The 23,354-nt window shown below is 48.2% G+C and overlaps 1 protein-coding gene across 1 annotated transcript in view; it reads left to right on the plus strand.

The window, feature by feature from the left end:
• Nucleotides 1–23,354, plus strand: part of PIK3CA (phosphatidylinositol-4,5-bisphosphate 3-kinase catalytic subunit alpha) — a 318,657-nt gene that overhangs the window by 114,357 nt on the left and 180,946 nt on the right. Inside the window, exons 7-8 of the mRNA XM_082248881.1 lie at nucleotides 7,393–7,498; nucleotides 14,042–14,194. Coding sequence (XP_082105007.1) covers nucleotides 7,393–7,498; nucleotides 14,042–14,194 — 259 coding nt within the window. The remainder of the gene's footprint in view (nucleotides 1–7,392; nucleotides 7,499–14,041; nucleotides 14,195–23,354) is intronic.

Consider the following 23,354-nt stretch of genomic DNA (forward strand, 5'->3'; position numbering starts at 1 on the left):
CCACCATTCATCAGTTTTTGTGTTTCCTCCAGCCGAGGAACACCTGTGTGGGGAGTCTGGGGCTCTTAAGGTGCTGTCCTGAGAGACCGGGCTCCCTGCGTCCACCTTACCCTGTTTTGGAGACTTTTGCTTCCTCCCATTCACGCGACCGACTACAGTGCATGGGATCCCTCTTCCCCCTTCAGTGCTCAGGCAAGTCAGGACCCCTCGTAGCACAGCCCCTGGATGGCTTTTCTGGCTGGCGGTGCGGCCTTTTTTCTTTCCCACCGCTACTTTTTCAAATTTGGTGCTGCTTGACCCGGGTGGACTGACGCTCGTCCAGCTGGAAGTGAGGTTTCCGAAAGGGGCAGCGCTCGTGCAGGGGGCGCGCGGCGTCCTTTCCACCGGACGCAGTGGAAGAGGGGAGGAGCAAGCTGGTGCTTATTCCGGTCCGGCGCATGTGCGCTTTTGGTCTCCGGAACCGGTACCGAAAGCCACAGGATACGCTGCCAGTGATGGAAACAGCTTCTACAGTGAGTGGGACAGGCACAAGCACCAGCAAGGCCCAGGTAAGGGGTAACTGTGTATTACCTAAACTTACTGTGGGGTCTCTCTCCTTTTCCTTTTTTTCACTATACCCCCTGGTGGCCTGTCAGGGCACTTGGGGCTTACCTTATGTCTTCCTGTGCACCTAGGTGGCCCTAAAGTTTAGGCTTACTCCTAATAAAGAATTTTTTGTGTTTTTTCTTTTATGTCTTCCAGGCTAAAAGTTCTGAAATAATAGCTAAGAGGAAATGCCCCTCATGCAAGACAAAGTTGTCTGAACTTTGGAAAAAGACACTTTGCCAGGGCTGTATCGATACTTAAGTAAAAGAAGAAGCTACTTCAGCATGTGGCGACTTAATCACATCTGTAAGGAAGGAATTGGATGCTGCCATCCAATCTTTTTGATCATCCCTGCAGGATCCTGCCTTGAGTCAGCCATCAGCCTCACACTCTTCTCAGGGCTTCCAATCGGTTCCTTTGGTGGAAACAGAAGTGGTTCCTCCCACCCAAGGAAGTCATTCCCCCTTGCATTTCAAAGAGGATTCAGAGGAAGAAGAGGAGGAAGGGGCTCAAAATATGCCCTCTAAATATAAGCTGTCCTTAGAGCAGGTAGACTGTCTCTTAAATGCGGTTTATATCACCCTAGGTTTAGAAGAAAAGGAGCTATCCCTGCATGATGGGATGTACGCAGGCCTGGGTGAACCTAAGGGTCGCACCTTTCCGGTGCATCAGACCATTTCAGATGCCATCAGAAATAAGTTGGCTGAGCCAGAGAGGAAACCCTTCTTCCCCAAAGCCTTTAAAAGGCGGTTCCTTTCGATGAAGACCCAGGAGCCCCCTGGAATAAGGTTCCAGAAATCGACGCAGCCTTTTCCCAGGTCTCTAGGTCAACTGACCTAGCATTCGAGGACATGGGATTTTTGAGGGATCCCATGGACAAGAAGATGGACCAACCACTCAAGAGATCCTGGCAGTCCACCATGGGCAATCTTAACCCGGCTATGGCAGTGACCTACGTATCCAGGAATTTGGAGTACTGGCTTAGCCAGTTGAAAGCACATATTCAGATTCCCCTAAACAAGAAATCCTGGACTCTTTCTCCACTCTCTCCATGGCTATAGCATGTATTGCAGATGCTTCAGCGGAATCAGTAAAGATGACGGCAAGGTCAGCAGCACTAACCAACTCGGCCAGAAGAGTGGTTACAGAGTTGGCCTGGAGACGCAGCTTCCAAAAACAAGCTGTGCGGAATCCCATTCCAAGGGGATCTCCTATTTGGTCCTGAGTTGGACTATCAAAAAGAAAAAAGCAGCCACCTATGAGGCTTTTTCGACCTAAAAAAACTCATCAGGATAGCAGGCCCCAGGAGAAGAGGAGAAATTGGTCAGAGCAAAGACCCAAGGGGAAAGGAAGCACTCTGTTCCATCCTCCTGTGTCGACCAGTAAAACGCAATGACAAAACTTTACAGGTGGGAGGAAGGTTAAGGGAATTCCTACCCTACTGGGCAGCCATAAGTCATTATATTCTGGATATGCTGTCTCAAGGCTACAAGATCGAGTTTTCGGAGCCTCCGTCCGAAAGGTTCTTTGTCACAAACCTCCCAAGAGATGCAGCCAAAGCCCTGGCTATGACAGACCTATTAAAGGACCTGATGCGACAGGGAGTTGTCTGTCTAGTACCGTTGGAGGAACAACATCAGGGGTTTTATTCCCACATATTCCTGATAAAGAAACCATCGGGGGATTTCCATCTTGTCCTGAATTTGAAACCACTAAACAGGTCAGTTCTGTACAGGAAATTTCGGATGGACTCGATTTTCACAGTCAGAACCCTGTTTAGCCAAAGGATGCTTTATGGCATCAATAGACTTAAGGGATGCCTATCTACATATCCCTATAGCCTCTCATTCACAGAGATTCCTAAGGTTGGCTGTAAATATGGGGAAGGAAATGCTTCATCTTCAGATCAAAGCCCTTCCCTTTGGCCTGTCATCAGCCCCTCGGATTTCCACGAAAGTGATGGCAGAGTGCCCAGCGCCTCTCCGCCTACAGGGAATCTCTGTGGTACCATACTTGGACGACCTACTTTTCTTTGCCCCGTCAAAAGAAAAGCTTCAAAAGGATCTGGACAAAGCCAGAGGTCACCTAGAGTCTCTGGGCTGGATAGTGAATTTCCAGAAGTCAAACCTTTACACCAGCTCAGCGGGTGCAGTTCCTGGGGTTTCAAATATGCTCAGTGGAACACAAGATCTTACCAGAGGACAAGCAAGTCAAGATCCAAGAGATGGTAGCGAAGCTACAAGAGAAAACTCAAAACTTCCACTTTACTTCTCACTCCACAGAAACGACAACTCTCTGGGAATGGACTCTCTAGCACATCCCTGGAACTTCCGCTTGGGGTACGCCTTTCCCCCCTTTCAACTTATTCCTCTTGTACTGAGAAAGATACAGATGGAAAGAACCTCAGTGATCCTGATCACGCCATATTGACCCAAAAGGGCCTGGTTTTCAACTGGCAGCCAAACCTGCCTTTCAGCTCCCTCCTCGTCAGGACTTGCTTCTTCAGGGACCAGTCTGTCACTCAGAGGTAGAAAAACTAAACCTCACCGCCTGGTATCTGAGGAGCAACTACTAAAAAGGAAAGGACTCTTGACGCGGTAGTAACCACTTTACTTGCCAGTAGGGAGAAGGTCACCAGAGATATATATATATATATATATATATATATATATATATATATATATATATATATATATATATATATTGCAAAAGTTTGGAAAACTTATAATACCTGCTGTGGTTGAAGAGATCAAAAATTGGATAGTATTGCATCAATTTTGGAGTTTCTACAAGAGGGTGCAGTGAAGGGTTTGGCGGTGAAGTACCCTCAAGGTGCAAGTAGCGGCCTTGGGAGTATTCCTATAAAAACCTATTGCCTCAGAATCTCAGGTCACCAGATTCTTCAGGGCTCTTACCCACTACAGACCAGCAAGAGTTTTTTCCAAGTGGGACTTATCAGGCTTTTACAAAAGAACCTTTAGAGACCATTTCTATATGAAACCTTTCCCTCAAATCTGCCTTTTTGGTTGCAATAACATCAGCAAGAAGGATTAGTGAACTACATGCGTTATCAATTATCTCCCCCGCAGGGGATTAGAGCTCACTCTACTAGAGCTCTAGCCACTACATGGGCAGAGAAAGCTGGTGCCACTCCAGATCAGATCTGCAAGGCGGCTACGTGGTCAAGTTACTTTACGTTTGCACGACATTATAGTTTGGACCTTTTTGGCAGCTGGGGACCAGGCTTTTTTGCAGAAAGGTCCTTCATGGCTGTGGTCCCTCCCTAAGCTAAGTAAGTCTCGATAATTCTCTCAAGGTGCTGTCCTGAAAGACGTTAAGGGAAAATTCAAGTTAGACTTAACGGTAACTTGTTTTCCATTAGTCTTTCAGGACAGCAGGAGCCCGCCCTATTGTATAAAATGTTGCTCTTATTAACCATATCTGTTCGTGTTCCAGCATGGGCCGGAGGTACTCTTCTACAAGGGATGAATGGTGGGAGAAGCCTCCTTTTTAAAATCTGGGGATGGGGTGTTTCCTGTTGGTGAGAGGGAGGAGCCATCTCTCAAGGTGCTATCCTGAAAGACTATTGGAAAACAAGTTATCGGTAAGTCTAACTTGAATTTTTCTACCTAGTGTCTTACTCCTGTAGGGGGCAGTATAACCCTACCCTACTGATATGCATCAGAGACTGCGTCCGTCAATGAATGTAAGAGAAAAAGATTTTACGGGAAGTAAAAAATCCAGTTTTTCGTCCTTCTGGATCGTAGGAAAAGGGTTCGAGATCCACCCGTAACTTTGCGGGAGGCTCCAAGAGACCCTGGAATGTTAAGTCAAAGGCGGTTACCACCGGTTCCGCAGACAAGCCTTCCCCAGCCTGAAGGGGCGCCCTCATCCGCATCCAGGATGGGGTGAGGTCTTCGCCTTTTTCTGGAACCGTGGACCTTGTTCATTCAGGACAAATGGGTCCACTAGTTGGTTTGGTTACAAGATCGAGTTTCGGTCCAGTAAGGTTCTTTCCTTCACTCTTGCGGCTGTCTCGCGATCGGCTACAGGGCCTATACGGGGCAGTGCAAGAACTGTTAGCGCAAAGAGTCATTGTGTCTGTTCTGAGTCGGAACATTTTTAAAGTTTTTATTCAAATTTGTTTACATTTCACAGGAAGGAAGGCAAGGTTCGTCCGATCCTGGACCTCAAGGCTCAACCGCTTTGTGCGAGTTCAGAAATTTCAGATGGAGTCCATTCGCACGGTAGCTTTCCTCCATCAAGGGGATCTTCTGGCTTCTGTCGATCTCAAGGACACTTACCTTTTTATATTCCAATATATGTCAAGCATCAGCATTTTCTTTTGCCGTTTTTGGCCCCAGTTCTGGCCTTGCGACGACATAGAGGATCGCGGTACTGGGTTGCTTGGGACGATCTGCTTCTGCGTGCAGAGTCGTCTTCTGCTCTAGAAGCTAACTGGGACATCACTGTGCGTAATCTTCAGAAGTTCAGAGAGACACTGAAATTTCAGAAATCGGCTTTGACTCTGTCTACCAAGCTGGACTACTTGGGTCTGACGCTGGACTTAGCATTGGCCTGGGTGTTTCTTCCACAGGCGACACTTCTGAAGCTACAGAATGCGATTCCGCTCCTGTTGTCCAACCGTCGGTCATTGCTCAGGACTTGCATGCAAGTGCTGGGCCTGATGGTTTCCACCTTCCAGGCGACTCTGTTTGCTCAGTTCCATACCAGACATCTGCAAAAAGATTCTGGCCAAATGGAGCAAGGATCCGCTGTCATTAGATGTTCTGATTCTGTTGAATCGGGGTACGAGGGGGTTTCTACTATGGGGGCTCTGCTCCCCGGGGCTTCGCCTGGGAAAATCCTTTCTTCCTCTGTATTGGACTGTGATCACCACGGGTGCCAGTCAGTCGGGGTGGGGAGGTGTCTTGGGAGTGTACTCGGCCCAAAGTGTTTGGACTTGAGAGGAGTCAAGTCTGCCGATCAACATCCTGGAGATTTGGGCGATCAGACTTTGTCTGTCTCAGTGGACGGATTGTCTGCAGGGACACCTTGTGAGGATACAATTTGACAATGCCACTGCTGTGGCATATGTCAATCATCAAGGGGGCATCAAGGGAAGTAGCCGGTATCTTGAGGTGGGCAGAACTATATGTTCCGGCTCTCTCTGCTGTGTACATTCCGGGGGTGGAGAATTGGCAAGCGGACTATCTCAGTCGGCAAACTTTGCATCCGGGAGAATGGTCTCAGGATCCTCTGGCAGACGCACTGGTGGCCCCTTGGGTTCAGTATCATCTGATTTATGCCTTTCCTCCAATACAACTTCTGTCAAGACTGCTACGCAGAATCGAGGTAGTAGGGATTCCAGTCATTCTGCTGGCTCCATATTGGCCTCGCTGGTCTTGGTACGCACACCTGGTAAGGCTGGTAGCAGAGGTCCATTGGAAACTTCCTCTCAGGGAAGATCTTCTGTCTCAGGGACCAATCTTCCATCCTGCTTTATAGTCGCTGGCTCTAACGGCCTGGCGATTTGAAAACCAGGTGCTGAAGGACAGAGGGCTGTCTGAGTCGGTGATTCCTACTTTGTTAAAAGCTAGGAAATCTACTTCCAGGAAAGTTCATCTTAGAGTTTGGAAGGCTTGGTGGAATTTCTCCTTGTTCCTTTTCTGTGTCTCGCCTGTTGGATTTTCTACAACTAGGTGTAGATCAACGTTTGTCTCTGGGCACCATCAAGGGCCAGATCTCCACTTTAGCCATATTGTTCCAAAGGCCGTTGGCTGCGAAGTCCTTGGTTTACCCCTTCGTGCAGAGAGTTTGCCATCTGGCTCCTCTGCTGCGATCCCTGGTACCTCCGTGGGATTTCAATTTGGTACTGCGGTACTTCAAAAAGTCTCCTTTTGAAAACCTTTGTGAACTTCCTCTGCTCACTTTGTCGAAGTAGGTGGCTTTTTTTAGATGCGATTACTTATGCACATAGGGTGTCAGAGTGGGCTGCGTTGTGTTTAGAGGCAGAAAAAAAAACCCCACAGCCAGTGCATCCAGGCGCAGCTGCGCTTTGGCAGAAAAAAAAAATGCTTAATGTTTGTAAACATGCCCTAACATTAGGCTCGTTAATTAATTTCATTGACCGTTTTATTCTGGCCAATAAAATGAATTACTGCCCAAGAGACTAAATGCTGCTGCCCGGAGGAAAGGAGTCTAGGAGAGTTAGTAAAACGTCCAGAGTAGATGAGGCCTAAAATGTGTGGAGCAAAATCCATTTGTTATTATATACTTTTTATTTTGGAACAATTGGGAATAACCCCAATGAAACTGGAACAGGGATAGGCTCTAGGTGCCAGAGCCAGTCACCTAAGAAAGAGAAGGAATAAAAGAAACAAAAGGCAGGGAGAAAGGAAAGGGGTAGGAAAAGAGGGGGGGAAGGGTGATGGAGGGGGGGGGGGAGAAATGGGAGGGGGAGAGAGGAAGGGGGGGGGGAATTAGGAAAGAAAGAAAAAGGAAGAAAAAAGAAGGGGGAGGGGAAAAAAGGGACAAAAGAGGAGGGCTGGTGGGATTTTTAAATGGGTACCGTTAACTATTTGAACATAAACACTTGTATATAGATAAAAAGTAAACAAATATTTATTAATACAACATTAAAAACAATATTTACGGTAAGTGAAGGAGTATACAAATGCAATGACAAAGTAATATAACATTCAGTTAATTTGGGGTGTCGGTACTCTTCTTGTATTAGACATTACAAACCCTTTACTCTACATTGATACTTTTTATTTTCTTAAACTTTTTTTTTTTTTTTTTCAGATGGAATGAGTGGCTTTTGTATGACATGTACATCCCAGATCTGCCCAGGGCAGCTCGCCTTTGTCTGTCCATTTGTTCTGTGAAGGGCAGAAAGGGTGCCAAAGAGGTAAGTAGTTGGTATGCTGTGATTTCCAATGCAAAATGTCACATGGCCAATTTCTACAAAGCCCCCACTTCAACCTTCAACATATGGTTCTGTGTGATATAGTAACACCAGTTTTATCTTTTTTTTTTTTTTTTTTTTTTTTTCTATTTTCTGCCTATACAGATTTTTGTACCAAGAATAGAAGTAGTTGCCTAGCTTTACTTTAGGAATTATACATTGATTTACTAAAGTTGAATAAGATGTTTACTTTGCAAGGGAATGCTGTGAAATTTACCAAATCACAAGTGGGGGAAAAAAAAACAGCATTTCTTAATTGTACAGTGCAGGACACAGGCAACTTAATTCATACACCTTGGATATAGACTATAGCTTTTGAGGACATGCCTTTCTGAGGCACTCCCATATAAACCCCATCCACTCATTGAGACCTCAGTTTTTTGCTAGTGTCTAAAGGTGATGGAACTCTTCACCTTTTGTGTAAAAATAAGCTTCCCTTATTTTTTTTTCTTTTATTTTCTTGGAATTCTTCAATTAACCATTTACTGTCTTTTAAAGCCTATACAGAAGCAGATCCAGATCGGTGCACCCTTGGGAGTCGTACCTGGACTCAATGCTGTGGGGACAGCCTGTAATGTAGCGAATCCTATATGGGGCACTCGCCCTCCTTACAATTGGAAGTTCTTACAACAGATGCAAGTGTGTCAGGCTGGGGAGGACTTCCCCAATCCTTGACAGTACAGGGAACATGGTCAAGAGGAAACCAAACTCCCCATCAAGATCCTGGAGCTCAGTGCAGTCAGGTTGTCCCTTCGGTACTGGAGCCCCCTTCTAAAGGGAATTCCCAGTTCGGGTACAGTCAGACAATGCCACCACAGTGGCATACTTCAGCCGTCAAGGGGGCACAGAGTGCCTGGCTTCCCTGAAAGAAGCAAACTGGATTGTCTCATGGACAAACTCGCTGTCCATCGATTTCTGCTGTTCACATCCCAGTAGTGAGCATCTGGCAGGCAGATTATCAAAGCCGCAACCTTTTGGACCAAGAAAAATAGTTTCTTTATCCAGATGTGTTCAAACTTGTATGCCAAAGAGGGGAGATTCCGCATGGGACATCTTTGCCTCCAGATACAACATCAACCTACCTCTGTTTATTACCAGAACCAGGCATCCTCTAGCTCTGGCCTCAGATGCTCTATAAATCCCCTGTTGAACAACAAACTGAAATCTTTTAGATAGAGGGAAGTAAAAATAAACTAAAATGTGGTTGCATAAGTGTGCACACCCTTAAACTAATACTTTGTTGAAGCACCTTTTCATGTGATTACAGCACTCAGTTCTTTTGGGTTTGAGTCTATCAGCATGGAACATCTTGACTTGGCAATATTTGCCCACTCTTTGCAAAAACATTGACAAATCTGTCAGATTGCAAGAGCATCTCCTGTGCACAACCCTCTTCAGATCACCCCACATATTTTTTTTATCTTATTCAGGTCTGGGCTCTGGCTGGGCCATTCTGAAACTTTAACCCTTTTCTGATAAAGCCATTCCTTTGTTGATTTGTACGTATACTTTGGGTCGTTGTCATGCTGAAAGATGAAGTTTCTCTTAATGCTTCGCTTTTTAGCAGAAGCCTGAAGGTTTTGTGCCAATTTTGACTGGACTGGTATTTGGAACTGTTCATAATTCCCTCTACCTTGACTAAGGCTCCTGTTCCACCTGAAGAAAAACAGCCCCAAAGCATGATGCTACCACCACATGCTTTACTGTGGGTATGGTGTTCTTTTGGAGATGTGCAGTGTTGTTTTTTTGCAGCAGACCTATATTATGGCCAAAAAGTTCAAGCTTGGGTATATCCGACCATAACACATTTTCCCACATGCTTTTGGGAGCCTTCAGATGTGTTTTTGCAAATTTTAGCCAGGCTTGGATGTTTTTCTTGGTGAGAAAAGGCTTCCGTCTTGCCACTCTACCCCATAGCCCAGACATATGAAGAATACGGGAGATTGTTGTCACATATACCAGACAGCCAGTACTTGCCAGATATTCCCGCAGCTCCTTTAATGCTGCTGTAGGCCTCTTGGCAGCCTCCCTGATCAGTTTTTCTTCTCGTCTTTTCATCAGTTTTGGAGGGGCGTCCAGTTCTTGGTAATGTCACTGTTGTGCCATATTTTCTCCACTTGATGACTGTCTTTACGGTGTTTCATATTATATCTAATGCCTTTTGAAATTCTTTTGTACCCTTCTCCCGACTGATTCCTCTCAACAATGAGATTCCTCTGATGTAGGGCTGCAACTAACGGTTAATTTGTCTGTCGACTAATCTATCGATTATTTTTACGATTAGTCGACTAATCTAACGATTATTTTTATTTTATTTTTTTTGCTTAATTGAGTGTTTTTTTGATTAGCTAATTAATCCTGTAATTAATACAGACCCCTCCGTAAGCCCCCCTCCCAGTACAGACCCCTCCGTAAACCCTCCCACCTAGTACAGACCACTTAGTAAGCCCTCCCACCTAGTACAGACCCCTCAGTAAGGCCTCCCACCTAGTACAAACCACTTAGTAAGCCCCCCTCCCAGTGTAGACCCCTCAGGCTCACCTGCGATCACATGATGCTGCTGGAGTGGGGAGGGATCATCGGCGTTGGCGGCAGTCTGCAGCCACAGAGAATCAGCTCAGTTGATGCGCAGGCCCAGCCGCCCCGGGACATCATGCCGCTCACAGCGGCTGATGTAGAATAGGGTAGGAATAGGGCCCTATAGGGGTATCCTAAGCCAGGCACTGGGGAGGGATGGGGCCCTATAGGGGTATCCTAGGCCAGGCACTGGGGAGGGATGGGGCCCTATAGGGGTATCCTAGGCCAGGCACTGGGAGGGGATGGGGCCCTATAGGGGTATCCTAAGCCAGGCACTGGGAGGGGGTGGGGCCCTATAGGGGTATACTAGGCCAGGCACTGGGGGAGGGATGGGGCCCTATAGGGGTATACTAGGCCAGGCACTGGGGGAGGAATGGGGCCCTTTAGGGGTATACTAGGCCAGGCACTGGGGGAGGGATGGGGCCCTATAGGGGTATACTAGGCCAGGCACTGGGGAGGGATGGGGCCCTATAGGGGTATACTAGGCCAGGCACTGGGGGAGGGATGGGGCCCTTTAGGGGTATCCTAGGCCAGGCACTGGGGAGGGATGGGGCACTATAGGGGTATCCCAAGCCAGGCACTGGGAGGGGATGGGGCCCTATAGGGGTATCCTAAGCCAGGCACTGGGAGGGGGTGGGGCCCTATAGGGGTATACTAGGCCAGGCACTGGGGGAGGGATGGGGCCCTATAGGGGTATACTAGGCCAGGCACTGGGGGAGGGATGGGGCCCTATAGGGGTATACTAGGCCAGGCACTGGGGGAGGGATGGGGCCCTATAGGGGTATACTAGGCCAGGCACTGGGGGAGGGATGGGGCCCTATAGGGGTATACTAGGCCAGGCACTGGGGGAGGGATGGGGCCCTATAGGGGTATACTAGGCCAGGCACTGGGGGAGGGATGGGGCCCTTTAGGGGTATACTAGGCCAGGCACTGGGGAGGGATGGGGCCCTATAGGGGTATACTAGGCCAGGCATTGGGGAGGAATGGGGCCCCTTCACACACAGTGAGTGGGAGGTGATCAGTGTACTTAGAACCGAAGGAACTGCTTTTAATACATTCATTACACGGCCGCAGGTCTCCTAATCCTCCCCGCCCCCTGTAAGAACTCGATATTTGCATCCGTCCCGCCTGCTCTCAGGTCTCCTAATCCTCCCCGCCCCGCCCCCTGTAAGAACTCGATGACGCCGTCCCACCTCAGCCCCGCAGAACTCGATATTTGCACCCGTCCCGCCTGCTCTCAGGTCTTGCAGCGGCCCCAATCAATGGAGCGGCCCGGCCGGCAATGCGAGCACGGGGCGTGTGACGTCACGCTTTGACGCTTTTCACACACGTCGACGAATTTTAGTAGTCGACTACGTCGACAAGTCGTGGCAGCCCTACTCTGATGCTTTGCAAGCTCTGTGCGGACCATGGCTTTTGCTGTAGGATGCGACTAAGAAAATGTCAGGAAAGTCCTACTAGAACAGCTAAACTTTATTTGGGGTTAATCAGGGGCACTTTAAATGATGGCGGGTGTGTACTGACTCCTATTAAACATGAGTTTGAACGCGATTGCTCAATTCTGAACACTGCTACGTCCCCAGTTATAAGAGGGCGTGCAGATTTCAGTTTGTTTTTTCAGTTGAGTTGTACAGTTTATAAGTCACATTACAGGCAGAAAAAGTTCTGAAATGATTTCATTGTCTCATTTATTTACATCACAGAAATCTGACATTTTAACAGGGGTGTGTAGACTTTTTATATCCGCTGTATTTTGCTAAAGCAAGAAAGGTTCCTTCCAAGTTCTATTGTATTGAGATCTTACTTTGCCTTGTGAGCACAGTCAATTCAGTCAATATTACTGTGCCTCGCATTCTGGCCTTCCTGCAAGTAGGTCTTTAACAGAATCTAGCTCTCGGCACCCTAAAAGTGCAGGTATTGGCCTTGTCCATGCTTTTTAAAAGACCTCAGTGAAAAACCTTTATTCAAGGTGATTCTTGTGTTAGGCCCTCCTCTTGCAGCACACTTGGCTTCCCTGGAACATTCATTTTGATCTCTCGCTAATATAGAAACCACCCTTTGCTGACAAGAATCTCCAAGGGAATATCCCTAATGGGTTCAAAGTAGCCTTTTTGGTAGCCATCACATCTCTCCGACGTGTGTCTGAAATGGCAGCCCTCTCCTATAAAGAGCCCTTCGTCATACTTCATAATGACGAGGTTGTATTATGCTCAAGACCATTCTTCCTTCCAAAAGTGTTTTCAATGTTCCATCTCAATGAGGACATTTTCCTGCCATCCTTGTGCCTTACTCCAAAGCATCCAAAGGAATTCTTTCTTTGTTGCCTAGATGTAGTCAGAGGCATTAGAGTGTACCTAAAGGTGATTGCGTCCATTCTACAGATTCCCAGCTTGTTCTTTCCTCGAAACAGTGCAAGGGGCACCCTGCTTCCAAATCTGCCATTACACAGTGCATCAGAAACCTGATTTCAAGAGCTTATGCTCCTTAAAACAAAATCCTCCTCCTGTCTGCATTGTTTGCCCAATTCACCAGATCTGTAAGCGTATCCTGGGCTTTTAGGCACCAAGCCACTGTTGCCCCACTGTGTTAAGTCCACCACGTGGTCGTCTGTTCATACTTTTTCAAAGTTTTACCAGGTGGATGTCTCATCTTGCAACGACCTTAAACTTGGGTCCTTGACCCTTGTTTTTTTGGGCTTTTTGGCACAATTCCATTTTCCTAGTAGTTGCCTGCTCTGTATTCAGTGCTTGGGGATGTCCCATTGTGTATGAATAAGTTGCTTGTGTCGTGTACTGTATAATTAACCTCTTGCCTAACGCCCACCATAGTATTACTGCGGCAGGGCGGCTCGGCTGCGTAAAATCACGTAGGACTAGGCGATTTCTTTGCACAAGGCCTCGGCTGGCCGAGGGAGGAGCTGCGGCAATTCAGAGAAACTGACAGAAGACCCGCCTGCTTTTGTAAACAAATCAGACGAGTCTTCTGTCAGACAGGCAGGGAGAGATCAGGAGTTTCAGCTAAGCTGAAACCCCGATCTCTGTGCCTGTCACAAACCCCCCCCCCCTCCCCCCCACAGTCAGTAAGCATATTTAGGCATACATTAACCCCTTTGATCACCCCCAGTGTTAACTCCTTCCCTGCCAGTGTCATATATACAGTAACAGTGCATAATATTTAGCACTGATTACTGTAATAATGTCACTGGTCCCCAAAAAGTGTAAAAAATGTCAGTTGGGGGCCCGATCTGTCCGCCGCAATGTCGCAGTCCTGCTAAAAACGCTGATCGCCGCCATTACTAAAAAAAAAAAAAAAAATTCCAGAAATCGATCCCGTAGTTTGTAAACACTAACTTTTGCGCAAACCAATTAAAATACGCTTTTTGGGATTTTTTTTTTTTTAAACAAAAATATGTAGCAGAATACAAATTGGCCTAAACTGATAAAAAAATTAGATTTTTAAAATGTTTGTTTTGGGAACGTTTTATAGCAGAAAGTAAAAAAAATGTCCGGGGGGGGGGGGGGGACGTATTTATTTTTTGACAGCTGATGACTCATCGGTTGTTAAGGATGCCGAGGGCCCGGTTCCTGGCCTGCTTCTTAGCAACCAGCTATACACAGTGTTGGAGAGAGCGCAAAATGCATGAAAACTGCATGCAAGAATGCATCAAAAACGCACGGAAACTGCATGCAAAACGCATCGAGCACAGCCGCATAGATGTGAACCTAGACAATGTATTCCTTTCAGAGCATCTAAGTAAAGGTGTAAGCGGTGTCAGAGGTAGCTATCATGCCTTGTATCTGTGTCTGCTTGGAGTTTAGTTAGGAAACCTCCTGAGGGGGCAAAAAGGTTGTGTGAAAAAAATAAACTGCAGTGAAAAATTTTATTTCTTGCAATGTATTTTTGTTGTAGGAACACTGTCCATTGGCCTGGGGCAATATCAATTTATTTGATTATACAGACACATTAGTTTCTGGAAAAATGGCCTTGAATTTGTGGCCAGTGCCTCATGGACTGGAAGATCTACTAAACCCTATAGGTGTTACAGGGTCCAACCCAAACAAGGTAAAATACTGCTTCTACGCTACATTTAAACAGACTGACCTTGGGAAATAAATGAGCATTATCGTGTAATAATAAACCAGTGATATGCCTACATACTTCTGTTTCACCCAAATTAATCTCCAGTACACATTGGAACTCATAAAACCAGGGTGAATGTTGTATGTAAATAACAACTGAGGCACAACTCATCCCTTCCTTATATTAAAATCTGTATGCTGCCATTGCTGGCCTGTTTTTAAAAATGCTTTTCTCTTTCGTTCATTGACAGACACAGCTCCTGATCTTCTTCTTAACTATTGGGTTATACTGGCCCCTACAGGAGTAGGACAGGACACTAGGCAGAAAAAAGTCTGGCTATGCCTATACGCAGGTCCCAGGGGGTATACTCCCTCTCTCTGCTATAGGTACCAGTTTTTTTCTGCCTAGTCAGGAGTAAGGACCCATTTCCTTGCTGGGATCTCTGGTCCTGTCAATCTTTTCTGTTTAGATAGAAATTTTTTTTTCTGTGAAATCTACGATCAACTGCCGGACTGGGCGACAGGCTGTATAATCTAGATCCAGTGGTCACCCCAGTCTGGCAAGCGAGTGCATGCAGACCTCAGCTCCGCGCTAGGTTGACCACGACATAGCCTCACCGGACAGGGGCTGGCCTCGCAAGGTCGCATACGACAGGATCTCGGCCCGAGTCGCAGTGTTCCTCCTGGCCGAAAACACCCCCTTCCATTTCGATGTCGATTGGTTCTGTCTAAAGTGGTGCCCGCCTAGTTCCTGTTATGGGGAGTAGCTGTCCCCCCTATCCCCCTGGAGTTTTTTGGGGTGGACACGGGCCCCTCCTAGGGAGGACGGACCCCCGGGTTGCCCTCCTTCTCGTCAGGTACCCCCCTTCATCTGTGACCCCTCCCCGGCGGTGATCGGACGATCAGCTGTGCGGGGGGGGGAGGTACCTGGTGGGGGGTTCCTGCCAGGGCCCTCCATCCTGCCTGGGCCTGTCCTTGAGGCCGAGGGATCCCTCCTGGGAGCCTTGTGGTGCCGCCGTTTTGTTGTAGCCTGTGTGCTCAATGCACGGTGGCCATGTTTGTGTAGTCCGGTGGCCATTTTCGGTGGTTTTCCATTGAAAATAGTGGCGGCCATGACTGGAGCCCTGTGGGCAGTGATTTTGGCGGTGGGAACCCCTCCTCATCCCCTGGTGCTGACTCCTGGATCTTTTCAATTCCTGATCACCGAACGTGGAGGGCAGATTATCCTGGTGGCTGTGAGTGCCTGTTTTGCTGGGTGGCAAAGTCTGGTGGGGTCCTCTCCCTCTCTGCTGAAGATGGTTCTTTGTGCCTGGCGACCGGGGGGTGCTGCCAGCGTGGTGGGGGTTGTCCTTTTTGTAGTGTGTTTTTTCGTGTTTTTGAGTATTTGAGTGTCCCTGCTGGGTCTGCGACCACGTGCCTGGAATCCTCAGATAGTGAGGATGATTCCTCCACATCTGCAACTGCGCACGAAAAGGTGCTGGTGGTATAACTGATTTAATTGTGAATTAAGGACACAGCTGCGACGAAGGCGCAGGTTCCCTTTGGCACTCACAAGCCATCTAGTGTGGTAAAGGTTTTTCCTTTCCCCGCCTAATTTGACAGAATTGTTGCTAAAGAGGCCCAAAGCGTCCCCTTGGGGTCCCTAAGGGATTTGCAAGGCGATACCCCTATGAGGAGTTCTTCTTAATAAGTGGACTGTTACACCAGTGGCAGACCCTCCAGTTTTCAGATTGAACAAGGTAACCATGATTCGGGTTGAAGAGTCCCTGGGCTTTAAGGATCCGGCTGACAGGAAGGCGCAGGCGGTGGCCCGCAATATGTACACTCTGTCTAGTTCGGCACTGAGGCTGGTATTTAGCATTGCACTGGTGTCGCAACTGACTGAGTAGGCTAAGCTTTTACGCCATGACCTGGAGGGAAAACCGCTCCCCCTGCTTTGCTGAGCTGGCAGACCAGCTGGTCCAGGGGCTGCAGCTTCTGTGATGCCTCTTTCGATGCGGCTGCCCTAGTGGCTTGGCTGTCTATTTCGGCAATGGTCCTTCGGCGTGTCTTTTGGCTCAAATGCTGGTCTGCGGACCGGACGTCGAAAAAGGCCTTCACCGATCTTCCCTTTTAAGGAGATTACCTGTTTGGTGCTACCCTGGATGACATCATTAAAGATCTCAAAGGGGGGAAAGAGTACCTTTCTTTTGCAGGCTACTAAGGGCAAGGACCCTCATTGTAGACGTGGGCCCTCCTTCTCGGCTCATACGTTTTTTTCGTCCCTCTGGGTCGACTGACAAGGGCTCGAAGCCTTCAGGGCCTCCTCTAGAGGATCCAAATGGGCCTGGCAAGCTGAGAGTGGGCTTCTCTAGACCCGCAGACAAGGCTCCTTCAGCAGGAAGGTGCGCCCTCACCTGTATCGAGGGTGGGGGGGAAGTCCTCACTGGTTTCCGGACCCATTGACTTCCCTGGTACAAAACAAGTTTGTCCAAAAAGTCATCAAGTCCGGCTACAATATCAAGTATTTTTCTCTTGTCCCCCAGCAAGGTTCTTTGCTTCCAACTTGCGCCTGTCCCCGGACCGCTTACAGGGTCTGTTTTGGAGCGGCACAAGACCTGTTACTTCAAGGGGTAATTGTCCCGGTTCTGACTTCTGGATGTTTTCAGGCATTTTACACAAACCTGTTTACAGTTCCCAGGAAGGAAGGCAAGGTGCGTCCAATCCTGGACCTCAAGGTGCTGAACTGTTTTGTGCGGGTGCAGAAGTTCAGAAAGGAATCCATTTCCACGGTTGTGGCATGCCTGCATCAGGGGGATTTTCTTGCCTCTATGAAAATCAAGGATGCTTACCTTAACGTTCCAATATGTGCCAGTCACCATCGCTTCCTCCGCTTTGCCGTGGGAATGGGAGTATTATCAGTTTTGTGGCGTTACCCTTTGGTCTCGCCTCTGCTCCTCGGGTCTTCACAAAAGTGTTAGCCCCGGTGCTAGCATCGTTATGCCAATAGAGGATCACGGTACTGGGCTACTTGGACGACCTCCTTCTGCGAGTGGGGGGGAGAGAGTTCAGCCGGATTCTCCATTTTCAGAAGTCTGCTCTGGTTCTGTCCACAAAGCTCGACTATCTGGGCCTGACTCTGGACTTAGCCAGAGTGCTCCTTCATTTGGACAAGCTCCAGAAATTGTAGGCTGCAATTTATCTCCTGCTGTCCAGTAGATGGTCATCCCTCCAAACTTGCATGCGGGTGTTGGGCCTGATGGTGTCTACCTTCGAGGTGATTACGTTTGCATAGTTCCATACGAGTTCTCTGCAAAGGGAGATTCTGGCCAAATGAGACAAGACTCTACAGTCTCTGGACAATCGGATTCGGCTGAGCCGGGGATTGACTGAGTCTCCGGTGCTTAGGCTGAGCAAATACTCCCCTTGTATTGAACAGTGGTCACCACAGATGCAAGCCTGTTCGGCTGGGGGGGGCGTCCTCGGCAAAAAAATTCTGTTTAGGGGCTCTGGGCACTGGAAGAGTCCAGACTACTGATCAATGTCTTGGAACTCCGAATAATCAGACTGTGGTTGGACCATTGAATGGATCGTCTTCAGGGATGTCCAGTGCGCATTCAATTGGACAATGCCACGTCCGTGGTTTATGTCAATCACCAGGGGGACACAAAATGTCCTGGTGGTTCTGGAGGTAGCCAGCATTGTAACGTGGGCAGAATGGTTTGTTCCAGCCCTCTCTGCCGTACACATTCCCGGGGTGGAAAGCTGGCTAGCGGATTATGTCAGGTGACAGGCTTTGGACCAAGGGGAGTGGTCCCTTCATCCAGAGGTGTTTCATGAGTTGTCTCTGGTGGGGCATTCTGAGGTGGATCTGTTGGCGTCTCGGCTCAACAGAAAGGTGCAGAGGTTTGTGGCTCGGTCACGGGACTGGCACGCCGATCTGCTGCGGCTGGTCGCCGACATTCCTTGGAAGCTTCCTCCCAGGGAGGATCTGCTGGTCCCTAGGACCAATCTTCTATTCTGCTTTACAGTCGCTGGCTTTGACAGCTTGGCTGTTGAACGCCAGGTGCTGAAAGATTGGACATGGTTTGTCTGCGTCAGTGATTCCAAGGCTGTTAAAACTAGGAAATGTACTTCTAGGAAGATCTACCATCGTATGTGGAAGTCGTACATTGTGTAGTGTGAGTCTCTTGGGGTTCATCCTCGCTCTTTCTTGGTGGCTCCAATCTTGACCTTCCTTAACAGGGGGTTAAGCAGAAACTGGCCTTGAGTACTATCGAGGGTATGGTGTCGACCTTAGCGGTCTTCTTTCAACAGCCCTTGGCCACACACTCCCTGGTGTGAACTTTTCTTCAGAAAGTGAGGCACTTGGCCCTCCCAGTGTGGTCTCTGTTGCCACCTTGGGACCTCAATTTGGTGCTCTATCCTTCAGAAGCCTTCTTTTGAGTCTTTGGGAGATTACCCCGCTTACACTGTCCCAGAAGGTGGCTACCTTGGTGGCTATCATTTCTGCGCACGGAGTCGGAATTGGGGGCGTTACTCGGTCGTTCGCTTTACTTGGTTCACAGTGATAAGGTGGTTCTTTTTCCACATCGTTCCCTCCTGGCAACTACGGAGTCTTTTAGGAAATCAGACTCGCTAATTGTGCTTATGAATGGGCCTCGGTAGGGGTTGTCCATTTCCTCCTGTGACCTTTTTCAGATGGATCAGAGTGATTCAACCCTTTTCCATCAAGGGTCAGGTTCCTCCTTTCACTGTTAAGGTGCACTCTACTTGGGCCTTCCGTCATCAGGCATCAGTGACGCAGGTTTGCAAGGAGACTCACAGGGTTGCATATGGCGGAGCTTGGGCCCGAGACGCAGCGGCCCTTTGGCCGACAGCTCCCCTACTTCGGTGGTGAGGAGTTCTGTCGGAAGCGTTACTCGCACCATGAAAGGGTAAGTACAGTCCCCCCTCTCCCCTTTTTGGTGGTTTTCTTTGCAGTGGATGCGGGTAAACTCCAGGGACGGTTGGACCTGTCGGCAGGTTTCCTACTCCCAACCCTTAATCCCTCACTGAGCTGGGCTTTCCCCACTCCCCTTCCCCCCCTGTCTGGACCTAGAGTCTGGTGGGGGTCCCAGGGCAGAGAACGCAGCAGAGACCCCTGGGGTCTTCCCTGCTATCTCCACTCTGTAAGGGTCCTGGGATAGTGTCCCGCCCTGGTAGTCTGGCGGGGTCCCAGTTTAGAGACCCCTAGGTGCATGGCCTGTTGTTTGCAGTGTGGGTATAGTGCAGGGGGGTTCCAGTGCAAAGACCGGTGCAGAATGCACAGCATAGTCTCCCCTAAACGTGTGTCCTTCAGGGCTGGTCCCCTTGCAGAGGGTGCTGATGATAGCCATTTTCCCTTAGTCTGGCTGGTCTCCGGTAAGCGGCCATGTTTGTGTAGCCGGATGATGCACGGGGGCCACTTTCCCTTAGTCTGGGAGATGCTGGAAACAACTGAAGCCTCGTGGGGATGCCGACGCTCCCCCTCTTTCTCTTCCTCCTTAGTTTTCTCTACCTGTGTCCGGAACAGGGATAGCGTCCATGATGATGCTGGGTTCGAATTCTCAACACTCCTCCGGTCGGTAGGGTGGGGGGGAGGGGGTCCCTGTTATCTCTCTCTCTGGTGATAGGCATCCTGAGCCTTGAGGGGATCCTTTAGTGGTGCCACAAAATCGTTTTTGGACTGCAAGGTCTTGATTTTCTTATGGAGTCTCCAGGTCACATCTCATCTCCCCCCACTGACCCCCCTCATGAAGGTGGCAAGTCCCCCAGGACCCCAGTTTCACATGGTTGCGTTGACGGCAGTCCTGCAGTCATTACTGTGTCCTGGGTGGAAGTGGCACGTAGGCAAAGGCCCAGGAGGAAGCGTCCCCCGCCTTCCCCTGCTCAGACTGTCTCATCTGATTGTTTAGCCTGATGCCATGATCACACCCCCTGATCCATCCGATAGTGAGGATGATTCCTCCATGGTCGCAGCATGGAGGGATGTGGCTGATGTAGCCACGGACATGGCTGTGTCATTTGGTACCCACAAGTCGTATCTTAATGCAAAGGTATTTTCCTTATTTGCATTATTTTGACAGGTTTTCGTGTAAAGAATGGGAACAACCAAAGTTACTCTTTGTGGTCCCCAAACATTTTGCTTTACGTTACCCTTTTGAGGAGTCGCTTTAAAAAAGTGGGCTAGTCCGCCAGTGATGGACCCTCCTGTTTCCAGGTTGAATAAAGTAACCATGATCCCAGTAGAGGAATCTCCGTCCTTTAAGGACCCTGCTGACAAGAAAGCGGAGGCTGTGTCACGCAGCATGTTTACTATGGCTGGTTCGGCATTGCACCCAGTCGTTGCCTCAGCCCTGGTGTCTCAGACCCTAACTGAATTGCGCCAGGGCCTGGGAGGTGAGCAGGGCCCGCTGCTTATGTTTTTTAGCGGACCAGTTGGTCCATGGGCTACAGTTATTTGTGATAGTGCTTTGGATACAGCTCCTGTGCTGTCCTAACTTTTGTTTCAGTGGTGGTGATTAGGCTTGTGTTGTGGCTTAAGAATTGGGCCGCAGACCAAGCAGGTTTTGTTCCTGTAAAGGTTCAGGTGATGTCTAAACTACCTAAGGTCCCCCCTATCCTATCCCTGTCCAGGGAATTGATTTACCTATATCTGATTTTAATTCTGACCAGGGTGGTCCTTCCTCTCGACAAATTTCAGGAACCACAGGACAGGCTTTGATTCACCGGCTGCTGTCACATGGACAGTTCTCTCTCCCATTTTGCATACAGTTTCTCAGTATGGTGGTATCCACCTTCAAGACAGTTCTGTTTGCACAGTCCTACATGCAGCTTCTTTAGCATGTTTGGCTCCACAGGAGGATACCGAAGTTTGTGACGAGGTCACGGGGGCCTCTGACAGGCACCACAGGCATCCAAGAATCATGGCTAAGGCTTCTTTCACAGTTCCTGCGATGAATCAAGAGCGAGGATCTTCCAATCATCAATGGTGACTCTAAATGCCCCTTGGAGGCTTCTTCTCAGATAAGACAAGTTGTCCAAAGGGCTGATCTACCATCCTTCTTTACAGTCGCTGATTTTAATGGCTTAGCTATTGAAAGCCAGATACTGAGGGATAGAGGTCTGTCTGGATCAGTGATTCCTACTATGGCGAAGACGAGGAAGTTGTCTTTCAACAATATATACCATCATACGTGGAAAGCGTCCGTTTCTTGATGTGGGTCGATTGGCGCTCATCCTTGATCCTTTTCTGTGGTTTGAATCTTAATCTTTCTTCCACAGGCCATTGATCAGCAGTTGGCCTTGAGTAACATCAAGAACCAGGTGTCTGCCTTGGCAATCTTCTTTCAGTAAACCCTAGCCACGCACTCTTTAGCTTGTACCTTCATTCAAGGGGTTCGACATGTGGCTCCACCTGTACGGTCTTTTTTGCCACGATGGGATTTAAATGTAGTACTTTTGGTTCTCCAGAAACCTCCATTTGAGAATATTCGGGAGATTCCCTTGCCTATGTTCTTGATGGCTATTACCTCATCCCACAAGGCTATTACCTCATCCCACAAGGTATCGGAATTGGCTGCATTATCCTGTCACAGTCCCTCTTTAGTGCTCCATAGGGATAAAGTGGTTCTTCGTTCCTGTCCCTCATTCCTGCCCAAAGTTTTATCTGACTTCCATTTGAATGAGGACATTGTTTCCTTCCTTGTGTCCCAAGCCGGCTCACCCCAAGGAATTTGCATTGCATACCTTGGATGTGTTCATGTGATTCAGGAGTATCTGGCAGCTACGGAGTCCTTTCGGAGGTCAGACTCTTTGTGGTTACGGACGGACCAAGAAAAGGGCTGGCCTCTTCTGCGGCTACCATCTCCAGATGGATCAGACAGACAGCGACTCAGGCCTATTCCATTAAAGGTCAGGTTCCACCTTTCCCTGTCACAGCGCATTCTACTCGGGCGCTGAGTATTTCTTGGGCCTTAAGTCATCAGACTTTAATATGGCAGGTTTGCAATGGGGGGCATTTGGTCGTCCGTGCATGCCTTCACAAAATTCTTTAAGGTAGATACTTTGGCATCTGCGGATGCTTCTTTTGGCCGCAAAGATTTGCAGGCTGCTTTTTAAGAGGGGCTGTTCCAAGGGGTGTTTTTCTTTCAACTATTTTATTTTTCAGACTGGGCTCATGTGATCCGGTTAAGGCTCGTGTGTCCTGGTTAAGGGCCTTATGTTAAGCCTTGGGTTATTTTCCCCTTCCCTCATTTTTCTTTTAGGCACTGCTTTTGGACATCCCACTAATTATGATTTTTTTTGAGCGCCGTGTCAGTAGATGGGATTTTTGTACTTACCGTAAAATCCATTTCCATTTTACCTAGAGCAGAGAGGGGGTTATATACCAGCTGAGGACAGCCCATGGGCATAGCCAGGTGTTTTTTGTTCTGCCTAGTCTTACTCCTGGAGGAGGCCATATAACACACTTGTTATGATTTATGGAGCACTGTTCCCGTTGAACTCAGAGAAATGGATTTTACTAGAAGTACAAAAATCCCATTTTGTCTGATGTTCGAGGGACACAGCACCCACCTCTCTGTGGAGTTGAAGATCTTTTGCCACTGCTTGTAACAATACTGGGTACTTATAGCAGAGAGGGAGTATTCCCCCTGGGACTGCCCATAGTGTAGCCAGACTTTTTTTTTCTTCCTAGTGACCTACTCCTGTAGGGGGGCAGCATAACCCAAGGAGATCAGGAGCTGTGTCCGTCAATGAGCATCAAAGAATTTTACGCGAAGTCAAAAATTCCATTATTTCCTGGCTGTCATAAATAATTTAAGTGTTGGGTCATTGACTTCAAAAATACGTGCAGATTGTAGGATCTGACTTCATGGGCTGCATACTTTTTTCAGGTCAGTGGTTAAGCATCTTAAATTTATAGATCAATTTGACAGCCAGATAACTAACATATTGAGAAGAATGTCACCAGTGGCAGGCTAGATATTTCTGTCAGCAGAACTCCTCAATTTAGACAAGTCAAAGGTAATGGTGCTGCTGTATCATAAGGTTCGTTTGATTACTTTAAACATGTATTTTCTTGGCAGTATTTTGCAGTACTATATTACTTTACATTTGGGTCTGTTTTTATCAAACTTTGT

This window comes from Pelophylax lessonae (genome assembly GCF_965119305.1).
Source record: "Pelophylax lessonae genome assembly, chromosome: 3".
In the NCBI taxonomy this organism is placed as follows: domain Eukaryota; kingdom Metazoa; phylum Chordata; class Amphibia; order Anura; family Ranidae; genus Pelophylax; species Pelophylax lessonae.